Below are 13,355 nucleotides of genomic sequence, written 5' to 3' on the forward strand. Positions count from 1 at the left end.
TAGAAATAAAAGGTCACACGGAGCAGTATCTAGCTAAGATGAGAGCAGAGTGTCACTCTGTGAAAGACTGGGGGCCTAAACTAAAGCTCAAAATACAGACTAAGATGCACAAGAGCAGGTTTAACCATGTAATATAAACAACACAGTAAAGAGGATTGTGTTGAATGATAACATTAGGCTACACACATAGCTAAGAGCCCAGGGTTGGGCTTTTTTGGCCTGAAAAACGGAACAATGCACAATATTGTTCTTGCTCCAGCAAGCCATCTGAGCCAAAAGGAGCCCTGGTCAAGCAGCTCGAAGAACAGGGCATGATATCAGACTGAGGAAAGGTCACAGGAACACATGGAGAACCTTCTGGACCACAGATAATTCACAGAGGGAGGAGCAGGAGTGTCCTTCATATTTCCCTTTGTTTGCGCCTTTTTTGGAGCATCAAAAAGCTACACATGGGTTCCCTGGAACAATTCGCATGTTATACTACACAGGATGTAGATCACAAAGATGTCAGTCACATTTGGCAAATACCAGTGACAGCCTGTTGCATGGTGGGATTGGGAGTTTTTTGTTTCTCTTTCCAGTATTAATCCCCTCCCCAGGACCGCTGAGATAGCTCAGTAATTTCATTTTAGCTGCTGGTGTTTTTGTGTCTAAGCCAGCATCCACAGAGTCAAATATGGTTAAGAACAAACAGGCATTAACAAGCCAAATGAAAGTGTATGTAGAAGATACAGGTTTGTTTACATACCGAAAACAAAACCCATTCGAAAGGCCAAACAAATATGTCTTGGGTGCTAGATGGGATGTTAGCGGACAGAATCGTCCAAGTGTCCTCTATTGTGGAGAGCAAGAGGACACGGACATCAATGTCTGAGAGAAACATGCCTCACCTCTGTTAGCACACCTGCTCACCCGTAACAAGGGCACCGCACGCGGCCCATGAAACAAGCTCCTCTCATTCCACTGCATTCTCCCCCCCCCCCCCCCTCCCTCCCTCCGCTCCTCTCATCCGTCCATCCCATCATGCTTTGCCAGAGTCATCAAAGAGGTTGGTCTTTCCATCCCCTAATCTCTCTTTCTTCCTCTCCCTCATCTAATCTGTCCATCCTATCCTTCTGTCAGCCTGGCTCAGCCGCCCTCCACCTGTCCTGGGCACACTCTGTCACTCTCACTCATCTCTCTAACTCTCCCTCTCTGTCTCACACACACACCTGCTATTCCTCACACTAAGTACTCTGTCATCCCTACAGGCTACTCTGCAGCCATGATATACTAGCTGTATACTGTCCTCATACCACAAAAACTAGGTCTAAACTATCTTTTACATTTCCAGTTAAATAACAAGACAAATGGATTGTCAGTATGAAAGAAACCCACTGTTTGCTTTTAGTGTGACTCAGAACTTACAAACTTGAACAACGCAACCAAGATCCCATCATGAGAATTAATGTCAGAGCTTCTTTTCGGACAAAACGCAAGCTAAAAATAAAAGCCGAAAGGTTGACCAAGTTTAGACATAAAAAGAATTATGGGGTCTTATTCAGAACTTAAATATTTCCCTCCAGACGTGATACAGGGGCTCTGTTACTATTCCACATAATGGGAGACAGGTGGCTGAGCGGTTAGGGAATCGGGCTCGTAATCAGAAGGTTGCTGGTTCGATTCCCCGGCAGTGCAAATGACGTTGTGTCCTTGGGCAAGGCACTTCACCCTACTTGCCTCGGGGTAATGTACCTGTACTTACTGTAAGTCGCTCTGGATAAGAGCGTCTGCTAAATGACTAAATGTAAATGTAATGTAGGATAGGGAGCAGCAGGATCTGGAATACAAATGTACATTGAGAGTCAGTAGGGATGGTATGTAGTGAGATTGTGCCCAGGTTTTGCGTTACCTAACCCCTTGATATAAATTCCAGATTCTATCACTTGGTACACTGGACTTCCATGACAAGAAAGGAGGAAGATTTGTATTGCAGAAGACCCCAGTCACCCACCAGGTGTCTCCCAGCGAAGACTGCCAGAGGTTGACTATTAAGGGGCTCTTGATCAAATGGAGTCATATAAACACAGTCAGCATCTTCAGAGCTATGAGTGCTACCAGAGGATAAAAAGTTGTGTGTCTGTGTGTGTGCGTGCCTGTACAGGAATAGTGTACAGGGAAGAAGATAAATTCATATCTGGAAGTTTAGAGAAAAAGAAATAAGGTATACAAAGAAAAGTAGTGGGAGCTTGGTTGCTGAGAACAGATGGGGTTACATAAGTGGAACAAACACCAGGTGTGTGTGTGTGGACCAGGCACTGTGGGCAGCCCTGGGCCATGATGAGATGCAAGGTTCTGTAAAAAATGGGTCAGCACAGAGCCAAAAGCTGAGGTGCCCTTTACACACACACACACACACACACATATATATAAAATATATGCTATACAATGACAAGATAGAAAATGTCATGTACGAAACTATAAAAAAAGGAGGAAGCGAGGCCATCTCACTCCTAACCACAACCAGGCCAGTAATAACCTAACTTTCTCTTCCTCCTTCCTTTGTCTCTCACAACGAGAGGCACCAACGAGCCACATATCAGGCTTCACTTGTTTCAGAGGCAGTTCCGATGTGTGCCCCAAACTCAGAGCACACATGGAGACCCACGCTCCACAGACTGATCTGCTGCCGTGTTGTCACCAACGGATGACAGAGGACACCGCCGACTACAAATACTGTGGGACTAGACTCACTTCAGTTTCTGATGAGCCCACAGGACACGGTGCTGTGGAAAAGGAAGTGAGGGAAGGAGGGGGGGAGGGGGGAAGGAAATCGGAAGAGTCTTGAAAAAAAAAGACAACTTCTCGACATATTTGGGATATTTATGGTCCCTTGGGAGTCTGAAGAATTAGCTGTGAGGAAAATAAAGAGATGCAGGCATCACATTATCACACTGAGGTGCCTTGAGGTACTTGTGACAATGTCCCAGCTGCAACATCTAATTAGACATGAATGCTCTACTGGAGATTTAAGCCTGTTAAAAGGCTATTTTGGCATCATGTTTTTATTTTCATCTCAATTGCGCAATACGGGGATGTAAAGGTAGTGATAGTAGCTAGTTTAGTGTTGATAACAAATTGAACTGACCTTTTTGTCCAACGCAAATGTTTTTGTGTATGAGTGAGAGAGTGTGCCTGTGGGTGTGATGTTGAGCTTTGTACAGGACAACAGGTCTCTCCCTGAGGACTCTCGTGTCACCAAAACAGAGCCAGCACACAGAAGGTACAGTCAATAACACGGACCCGACAACAACACACACGCCCATCATATTTAAAACTGTCGCACACACAACCTCTCTATTCCTCTCTCTTCCTTTCTTAAACATACCGTTTTCTCTAAGTCGATCCCCTTTCAACACTCTTCCTCTTTTTCCTTACTGTGTAGCTCTGTCATAACACCTATTACTCTCTCTCTCTCCAATCCTTAACTGTCAGCATCACTCTCCCTTTCTGTCTCTATTAAATGTTAGTCATCTGTAAATCAAATGTGAGGCGCTCACCAACAATCGGGTGTGAATTGCACATGCAAAACAGAGTGGGAGCAGAAGTGGCTGCTGTTGTTTCTCAGCTGTGTGTTGTTGGATGGTTTCTCCAGGCTGATTATAATGAGGCAGAGACACCAGGCAGACGGCATGTCAACTCAGAGACGGGAGGGACATCAAACACAAAGCAACGGAAAAACAAAGGATGGAGAGAGGAAACTAGAGATGGAAGTGGAGAGAAGAGGTAGAGGAAAACAGAAAGAAAAGAGGGAGAGGGAGAGAGAGAGACAGAGAGAGACAGAGAGAAAGTCGGCTCTCAGGAAGGGCCTGTCCAGTTCTGCTCAGTAAACCACGGGGCTCTCTGACTTGGCCTGACCTGGCTTGGAGTGGTAGCTACTGTTATCCTCAGTGTGGGTGTGTTGGGACTGTTCCTGTGGGAGCACAGATGGAGTCCAGGATGATGAAGATAGAGCAGAGGGTGGGAGAAAGAAAAGAAACAGTAGACGAAGGGACTTAAAAAGAGAGGAGGAAAGAATAAGGGGGGGAATGTGGATGGAGGGTGAGCAACAGAGGGATAGATGGAGGGATATGGAATGGAGGCTATAGCTGGGAAGGTGGAGGGGCTGGAGGAGGGAGCATAGAGGGATAGAAGCGGGGGGGGGGAGACAGGAGGTAGTGCCAGTATAAAAGGAATAGCGAGGAGAGCAAGAGACAGACAGAGTGAATAATTGAAGGGATAGGACACCTCCCAGTGTTCCCCACACTGAGGGCAACAGCTGCTCCCGACCTTGCCCAAGTGGAGTAAGGACACCCGCTATACATACTACAGCCTGAGCGACCTGAGAGTCAGAGAGAGTGAACTTGAGAGATTAGGTGCGGAAGATATATACCTTAGGACACGAAGGGAGTAAAAACAAGAACAGAAAAGTTCATAAGAATCTGTCATTACATAACTCTATTCGTTCATTGGTTAGCGTGAGCAGGATAAAAAATATTTGATGTTTTTTTTGCAGCTTGGGAGATGGGAGATCCGTCACGCAGAGGCCTCCCAGCTGGGAGTGCTGGCTTGGTGAAAAGGTCCAGCCACGCCGTCTGTTAGAGTACTCCAGGGCAGGCTGGCTCAGACAGTGGACACATGGAAGCACCGACCCTTCAAGAATTGTGACAAGATGCTGAACTGCCTGAAGTTCTGGTACCAAATGATTTTATGGTACTGTGTCTTAATAAAAATAAATAAAAGTCAGTTGGGAGGAGATTCCAAACCCAAATTTAACCTATACAAAAACATTGCATCAACCTGGGAAAAACATTTAATAATAATAATTAATTAAAGGTTACATTAACTCCCATGAAACTAAATAGTAGGAACAATTTTGTGGTTTATCTGTATGATTTCCTAAACAAGTGAAACATGGTATGGGGGAGGTTGTGCTTTCCAGGGATAAGTGAATGTCAACATTGATCTTGTTTTGGTAACACAGCCTTCAACTGGCCCTTTACAGCATCCCTTCACCCCTTAAACTCCTCCCCCATACCATGCCTTCTTCTACTTATGTAATACCCTTCACCACTAGCACCTTACACCATTCAATTACATGTCTCTACAAAAGATTTGACCATTTGTGTTGTCACATGCTTACATGTTGGTTGATGTTGCCTTAATGTACAGTTTTGCACAAACACATTATGCAAGTTTGGCAAGTAGGTGGAAACATCCAGAGCAGTCCAGCTCTACTCACACGCTCTGTTCTATAATCCATCCAGAGCAGTCCAGCTCTACTCACACGCTCTGTTCTATAATCCATCCAGAGCAGTCCAGCTCTACTCACACACTCTGTTCTATAATACACCCAGAGCAGTCCAGCTCTACTCACATGCTCTGTTCTTTAATCCATCCAGAGCAGTCCAGCTCTACTCACACACTCTGTTCTATAATCCATCCAGAGCAGTCCAGCTCTACTCACACGCTCTGTTCTATAATCCATCCAGAGCAGTCCAGCTCTACTCACACACTCTGTTCTATAATCCATCCAGAGCAGTCCAGCTCTACTCACACACTCTGTTTTATAATCCATCCAGAGCAGTCCAGCTCTACTCACACACTCTGTTCTATAATCCATCCAGAGCAGTCCAGCTCTACTCACACACTCTGTTTTATAATCCATCCAGAGCAGTCCAGCTCTACTCACACACTCTGTTCTATAATCCATCCAGAGCAGTCCAGCTCTACTCACACACTCTGTTCTATAATCCATCCAGAGCAGTACAGCTCTACTCACACACTCTGTTCTATAATCCATCCAGAGCAGTCCAGCTCTACTCACACACTCTGTTCTATAATCCATCCAGAGCAGTACAGCTCTACTCACACACTCTGTTCTATAATCCATCCAGAGCAGTACAGCTCTACTCACACACTCTGTTCTATAATCCATCCAGAGCAGTACAGCTCTACTCACACACTCTGTTCTATAATCCATCCAGAGCAGTACAGCTCTACTCACACACTCTGTTCTATAATCCATCCAGAGCAGTACAGCTCTACTCACACACTCTGTTCTATAATCCATCCCACACGTTCAGACGCACGGCACATCCACGGATTTATTTACAGTGTCAAGCGTAGGCACACAACTCAAATCAAAAATCCCACACAGACACACATCACAATCAATCCGGCATCATAGCAGCCAGATAGTGGGAACAAAAGCCACTGGGTCACCATTCCACATTAGCACTGGGGCATTCTGATCCATCAGTTGAATCGATTTCAGATGATTCCAATGCTTACCCCACATCCCTGTCCTCTGTTCCCTATGTTCTGGCCCTGCACCCTCCCTCCTCATACGCCCCTGCCCCTTGTTACACTTCCCCTCTCCATGTTGCAATGCATGCTAGGATTGCACAAGCACCCAAAGGGCTGTGTTGTGTCGAAATGCTGTGAAGCCTTCCTCCCTTGGGGCTTCTGCCTGTGGCCTATGGTCTGACTGAGCAAAATGTTAATTTACTATTCTATTTAAAAAGTCAAAATATTGTTGTGGAAAGGACTCTTGGTGCAGTGCGTAGGTCAGTGTAAGTCCCAGGCTCTGACCGTAGAGGTCTCTCTGCCAAGAGTGTGGGAAAATACCACCCTCATGCTGAGGCTGTGTAGACACAGCCATGAGGAGAGGACATTCACCAGGCCTCCCACCTCCAGACACGTGACGCCATTCATAACCCCACTCTTCTCAAGCTGAGTCATAGACATGGATGAGCCATAGATAACAGAATCCAAACCAACGCATTACACGTCTGCTCTTCACCAGGGGGAAATTACAGCGAGGAGGAGAGTGTACAAGAGTGTGCACTTGTCAGCTACAAACAGGATCAATAAGTGATGCTTTGTTTTGTTTCCCTGGTTCCATCCCCCTGTACGTACAGTGCCGCTCTGATTTCGGCAACACAACAAAGAGCCGGGGGAAACTCTGGGGTCCAGTCGTACAGAAAGCCAGCATGGAAACACTCACTGATTAGCAGAGGCAGCTGGGGGACACCCAAGCCAGAATGGAGCTGGATTTCATGAGATAGTTAAAACGCAGCGAGGGGTAGGAGCGGATACAGGACTGTGATTACAGAAAGATGGATAAACCAGTGAGAGAAAGACGGAGAGAGAGAGAGAGAGAGAGAGAGGATTTTACATTGTTATTTTTTTAGCAGACGCTCTTATCCAGAGCGTCTATTAGTTGATTGCATTGGCGGAGTGTGCATCATTAATCCAGATCTGTTTTAATAACTCACACAACAGCAGCATGGCCTCATGGTGACATCCTACATTTCCAAAATAAACTGTGGATCATGTTCTGTCTAGAAACACATTGAAACTGTATTTCTGAAATCTTCATATTGTTTGTGTAGGAAATCATTCTCATGGCAACTCACAAGCTAACTGCTTCAACACGCCGGGCTGCGGGCCCAGAACTGTTCTCTCCCAACAGTCTCTACATGCATGACAGAATACAGCACCAGGTTCGGCAGACACAGAAGCTGAATCTCAATTCTGTCTTTTGGTGTTCACCATGTGTTCCGTCATCAGTATGGATGTGGAATTCATAAAGCAAACACAGACACAGAAGTTGAGTGTCCTTTTTTTTTAAGGGAGATTGATCGTCGGGCTATTGTCCTGTGAAGTGGATTGTAGAAAAGGATGAAAAGCCAGAAGAGGGCACCGAGACAGGCCACGGTGATCAGAGAACTTGTCCCCAGGCACCAGGCCCCAGGTTGGGGACGGGGATAAAGGTGGTGAAGTGGGCTGTGTAGAGAGGGGAAGGATTACCCAACCTAAGTGACACGTGGAACATCTGCATTCCACTGAAACTATGCAGACAATAACAGGTCCTTTTGCATGGTAGTAGGTTGTAGCTTGCAGGTATGTGTTTTGTCTTTAGTGTCATTAGTTTGAGGTAACTGTCATGTAATGTCTCAGCTCATACAAACAATTCACTGAACATCCAGTATCTGAACATTTGAGATCACAACAGTTTTAGTTAGCTAGCTAGTTAGGTTGCTAACTAGCTATCTAACTAGCAATGAATTTACTCAGATATAATTATTTTCTATTGGAAGTTGCCAAACTAGAAGGCTTTTCGCCTAAATGCTGACATTGGCCCCTATTCACTTTTTATGAGGCTTGAAATCTTTGATTATACATTTATTATCTCTGCCTATGGCCTTGGCCTACATGCCTGACAGTATTTTATTTGGACAATAATGCACACTAAACTCTCCAACGTATGCACACTCAAGCAAAACACATAAATGCACACAAACACATCCATCATCCTGCTCAATTCACAGTGACAAACAGTCAAAGAGATGGGTTCCAGGAATCCATGCTATCAGCTGTCAGCAGCCATGTTCTAGAGAGCATATGAGTGGAGAGAGTTAATCTCTCACACAATGCTCACACATTCGCAAGCAGGATTATTAATAGCAAATAAAAACTTTGTTTCCATAGTGACTGTTAGAGTCCATATGGAAAGTGTCTCCTCCTGTTGCCAAGACAACCAGCAGACGGTGAACTCGCAGCTGTGCAATGCGGTGAGACGGTGATCTTTCCAAACAAGTGCCGACGACCAACATATTCCTCAGTTACGCGTACATCAACCCTTATTGTTGAGTGGGATTCTGCTCAAAATGAATGGAGTGAGTATAAAACCTAAATCATATGAAGATTAAAATGGCCCAAATCAGATGAGCACGGAATGTACCTCAAGCCTTTCTGCTCACATGCACCAGATCCTTAGAATGACATGGAATCAATTTACTACATTATGTAAACGGTGTAGTCCGTGTTATATACATAATTCTAGAACCAACAAGGATGTGTGTATCTTGTCCTAATATAGACACTTCAAATACTGTTGGTCTGGAGTGGAGACGCCTTGAACAAACATCCTGTGTAGACCTAGTTACACATCATGGTTCAATGATTCAGAATCAATCTTCACTTAGGCTTTATTGTACCATGAGTGTCCCACTTAAGTTACATGGTGGTAAATTTATCTTCTATTTTTTGTCTACTACTATGCCAATGTTGAATTGGATGTAGGATTTAGTGGTAATGACAATATCAAAACATCGTGGCCTCTTAAAAAACCTGATAACTATTATTAAGTGCCATTGTAAAACGTCAAATATGAAATAGTGTGGGCAGACCAGAGATATGGTTATGTACTGAACATCTGTTTCACGATGAAAGTTGATAAAAAATAAGGACAAAACATCGTAACACTAAAATATATTAAGGGAAATGCACTCCTCTGTCCTCTGCACACGCTCACCCACACTAACATTCAGAGAGATGAGCCAGAGTCCTCCCAGCCTCACTGAGGGCATGGAGACGCCTCTGAAAGGTTTTGTCCAGGGATTAGCTCATACTTAACTGTAGACAGCCAAACCCCTCACACCCAAACACAGAGCTGTTGATGGAACTAACTTCTCAACTGCTGACTTAGCTTGAACTTGTTAACATCTGGCTATGGGACCCTGGTGGGCCAGTGTTTATATGCAGTATGCATAATTATGTGTCCTCTGCCTTCATTGGAATACATATATGATCTCTTTCTGGAGAGGAAAGAAAGGTTTGGACATTGCTTAGTGCTAATGCGTTTTGCTCTTGAAATGGTGTTTCTGGAGCTGGTCCAAGCATGTGTATGCTATGGTCTCTTCTGTCGTGACATTCATTTTTGGTTGCTGTCTCCTTTCTCCCACGCCCTGATCATCAGATAGGGCACCAGAGCATCTCTATGAAGTACTTCCTGGTGCAGAGGTCGTCTCAAACGTCCACATGCTGAGCAGCCAAACACTGTCACCAGGAAGTTTTGGAGACAACAGTGAAGTCTGCAAAACTGAAATGCTAAGTGCAGCACTTTATATTAGTGCTGCACATTAGAAGAGACAATTTTGACACTGTGTTTTATTTGATGCAAGACTAAAAATATCTAGCAGCCAAGACATCCACAGCCATGTCATCCTAATTATGTGCAGAAACAATAGACAACACACTGAAAAAAATATTCAGAAAAAGTAAATACATAATGAAGTATCTAAAGAAAAAGCTATATATAGGAAAGTGTAAAAGGTCCCCAGGCTATTTATAATTCAGGTCTATAAAGGAAGGCACATCAAGCAATCATGAAGACAAGCTCTGTTCAACACATTTTCCCTCTGCAGGTTTGAATACATTATCGCCTGTGCCAGCTAAGCAGACATGTATTAAGTAGACATGAAAGCCCAGACACACACACACACAGTGTCATTTAAACCATGGGGCAATTTTCCCAATAGGCTAGTAGAGCTGAGCATTAATAATGACCCTGCATGGGCATGTAGCCAAGTCCTCATCTAAGCTTACTCCCAATCTAGTCAGAGCCAAACACTTCTTACAAAGCAGGATATCCCCTTTCCCTTTAGGCTCCAGCAACAACTTTCTACCCACAAACAATGCAGCCTTACCAAGATAGGCCAATTCCAGAAGATAAAAACATGGAAGCAATTGATGCAAATGTTATGGATGCAAGTACCAAACAGATGCAAATTATCTCTATTTAGTAAATCCACATGAACTGTTATGGCTTTTTTTGTGTGCATACTAATAGTACTGTTAAGTGCACTATCAGGTCTAAATCTACATTAGAGCAACTTCTCAAGTTTTCAAATACATCTTAGAAGGACTTACGTTCCCAGAATCTCTTTGAAGTCGTAGTTCTCCTTAACGTCTGAGGTTTTCTTTTTCCAGGCATGGCCATCGTCACCCAAAGGCATCTTTCTCTTGTGACGGTCTGCTACAATACTAGGGGGAGAGGAGGAGAGAGAACTATGTTCATTCATACTCATCATTCTAACAGTTGACACTCTGGCAAGAGAGCAGAAGATAAAAAGCTCTTACTTTCTGGATGTGTGAACCAATACCTGAACATTTCTCCCAAAGTAGTCTTCTTTTGACCAATTCCAAATATTTGATTGCTCAGCATAGAACATGAGTGTTTTATTCTTGGTTCACTCTATATTGAATATCAATACAATGCAAAACCAGGACAGTAAGAGCGTGGATGACAGGTCACGTCATGGGACAGTTTGTTCCATATTTACCCCTGAGAACTATCAGAATGTCGTCCAGACAGTTGCACTCGGCAAACAGAGAAAAAAGGTATACCACAGGTCCTAGTCTCCCTTTTTTCCTGTTAAACCATTACCTCACAAATCCCTCTGAGAAGCTAGTATAAGCATGCTCACTAGTCTCAATACGCAACATTAAGGGAAGGTCACACTCTGTGTTACAGTTGCAAGGACCCTTGCTTCAGTGACTGTCACAATACATTTACATTTACATTTAGTCATTTAGCAGACGCTCTTATCCAGAGCGACTTACAGTAAGTACAGGGACATTCTCCCCGAGGCAAGTAGGGTGAAGTGCCTTGCCCAAGGACACAACGTCAACTATTTCTGTAACTTTGAAAAAGTTATCAAAGTTATAATCAATACTATTGACCTACTTCTGGCTTCACACCTACCACATAATAAATTATCAGAATACAAAACGGTAGGTGTGAAGCCAACAAGTAGTTCAGGATTAACTGTAACACCTCATAGACAAACATCAAATTTATGAGGTGAGAGAGAAGGTACTGCTACAGTACTCTTAAATTACCAAAAACATTTAAGCCACCCACACAAGGCCTCTGTGACAACTAAAATATCCCAGTTCCTATCAGTCCTCCTTACTCCTCTTTTATTCTCAGACACAGGATCATCGCCTGCTGTAGCCTGCTTGTCTGCCAATCTGTCAGTAAGTCTGACAGTCTGTCAATGTGTCGCTTGTAACAGTACCATTTCAGTTGTAGATATATAAGTTCAAGATGACAACATATCAAATGTTGTATGTTTATCTATAGAATTGTATTCAGCATTTATTTTACCAGGTTAGTCACATTTAAAATGCCTACCGTTTTTTGGAACTGGGGATTGAGGGTAACTACAATTTGTCAACCAGAGAAGTGACTAAAATGAAATTGTTGAAAACCAAAAGCATGTATTTAACTGAAAATGGCTCCAGGTTATTGAGGTAAGGTACAGTCAGTAATGGTTCATCTTGCACATGCTGTCACTTCAAAATGCCTCTGTGATAAATCGCTTCCACTGTCCTCCAATGAACACCAACAGAAAAAGGCTAGCCACCCAGCTGCTAAGATGCAAACAAACGTGTGCACAAATGTGCACACACACACACACACCCTTGGTGGTCAGTTCACTGCCCGCCCTTTCCTCTAAAGTTGGCTCCATAGGTGTCACCATGGAAACCCACTGGTAGAGGTGTGGTATCTGAGAAAACAAATTGTACTGGTGCCTAATATATAATGGCAGCTATTTAGCTCAGTGTGCTCAATGAAACACAATTATAATAGAGACATTTCCTGTGAAAATATTAAATAGGTAATTTCAGGGTAGTGGGAATAGGAAATACATACAATAGTAGATTGTGTGTCTAAATGGCAGTGGGACATTGGTTTAATAGTATAGCAGATATAGATTTAAAGGTTCATGACTAAGATAATGGCAACTTGAACAGGACTATAAACCCTGGAATATGTATATACTGGTATACCGGTATATATAAATGTACTATGTTGGTCTAGTGTAGGTCTATACAATGATAGGTATTTCACCAGTATGTTGCCAAATAAATACAATTATCAGAAAAAAGCAATTAATTATTCAAACTGGTAAAAACATTCTGAAACATGTTCTAGCGTACAGCATTTTTAGAATCACACATGATTTCCCCTAGCAGTAGTTAATAAGCAGGGAGCTTTAAATAAAAGGAACCAAGTTCTACATGAGAAATGATAGACCAGTATGCAAAGTTGTGTGCTTGAGGGAAGTGCCACTGTTTGAGGAAGTGTTGTCCAATGATTGACAGAGGAAGGTGAAGGGCATTTTTTTGATAACTGGGCTACTGTGGAATCTTACAAAAATCTAAAGTCAACAGTTGTTTTTACTCATTGTCTCCCTTAGTTTATCTGTGCAAATCTTAGGAGGGATGTTATCACCTGGTGTCATTGCATAAAGAGGAAATGATACAAGAGGAAGAGGACAATGCAGTGAGACTATTACACAGCAACTATCCCTTAATGTTGTACTCATGGTGAGCCCTTTCTCATTATTACACTAACGAGAAACAAGTTGTAGAGAGTTGCAGCAACGGTTTGAAGTTTCCTTGTTGTCATTTAAATAGACAAACCTCTGTCATATCCATTGGCGTAAGACATTAAATACACCTTTGAAATATACAGTAAG

At 43.3% G+C, this 13,355-nt stretch overlaps 1 protein-coding gene across 2 annotated transcripts in view; it reads right to left on the reverse strand.

Annotated features, from left to right (window-relative positions):
* camk1b (calcium/calmodulin-dependent protein kinase Ib) overlaps positions 1-13,355 on the reverse strand; it is a 34,173-nt gene that overhangs the window by 18,584 nt on the left and 2,234 nt on the right. For both annotated transcript variants that reach the window (XM_067238981.1, XM_067238980.1), the window contains exon 2: positions 10,738-10,851. In XM_067238981.1, coding sequence (XP_067095082.1) covers positions 10,738-10,823 — 86 coding nt within the window. In that variant the 5' untranslated portion in view covers positions 10,824-10,851. The remainder of the gene's footprint in view (positions 1-10,737; positions 10,852-13,355) is intronic.

Source organism: Osmerus mordax, chromosome 1 (genome assembly GCF_038355195.1).
Source record: "Osmerus mordax isolate fOsmMor3 chromosome 1, fOsmMor3.pri, whole genome shotgun sequence".
In the NCBI taxonomy this organism is placed as follows: Eukaryota; Metazoa; Chordata; class Actinopteri; order Osmeriformes; family Osmeridae; genus Osmerus; species Osmerus mordax.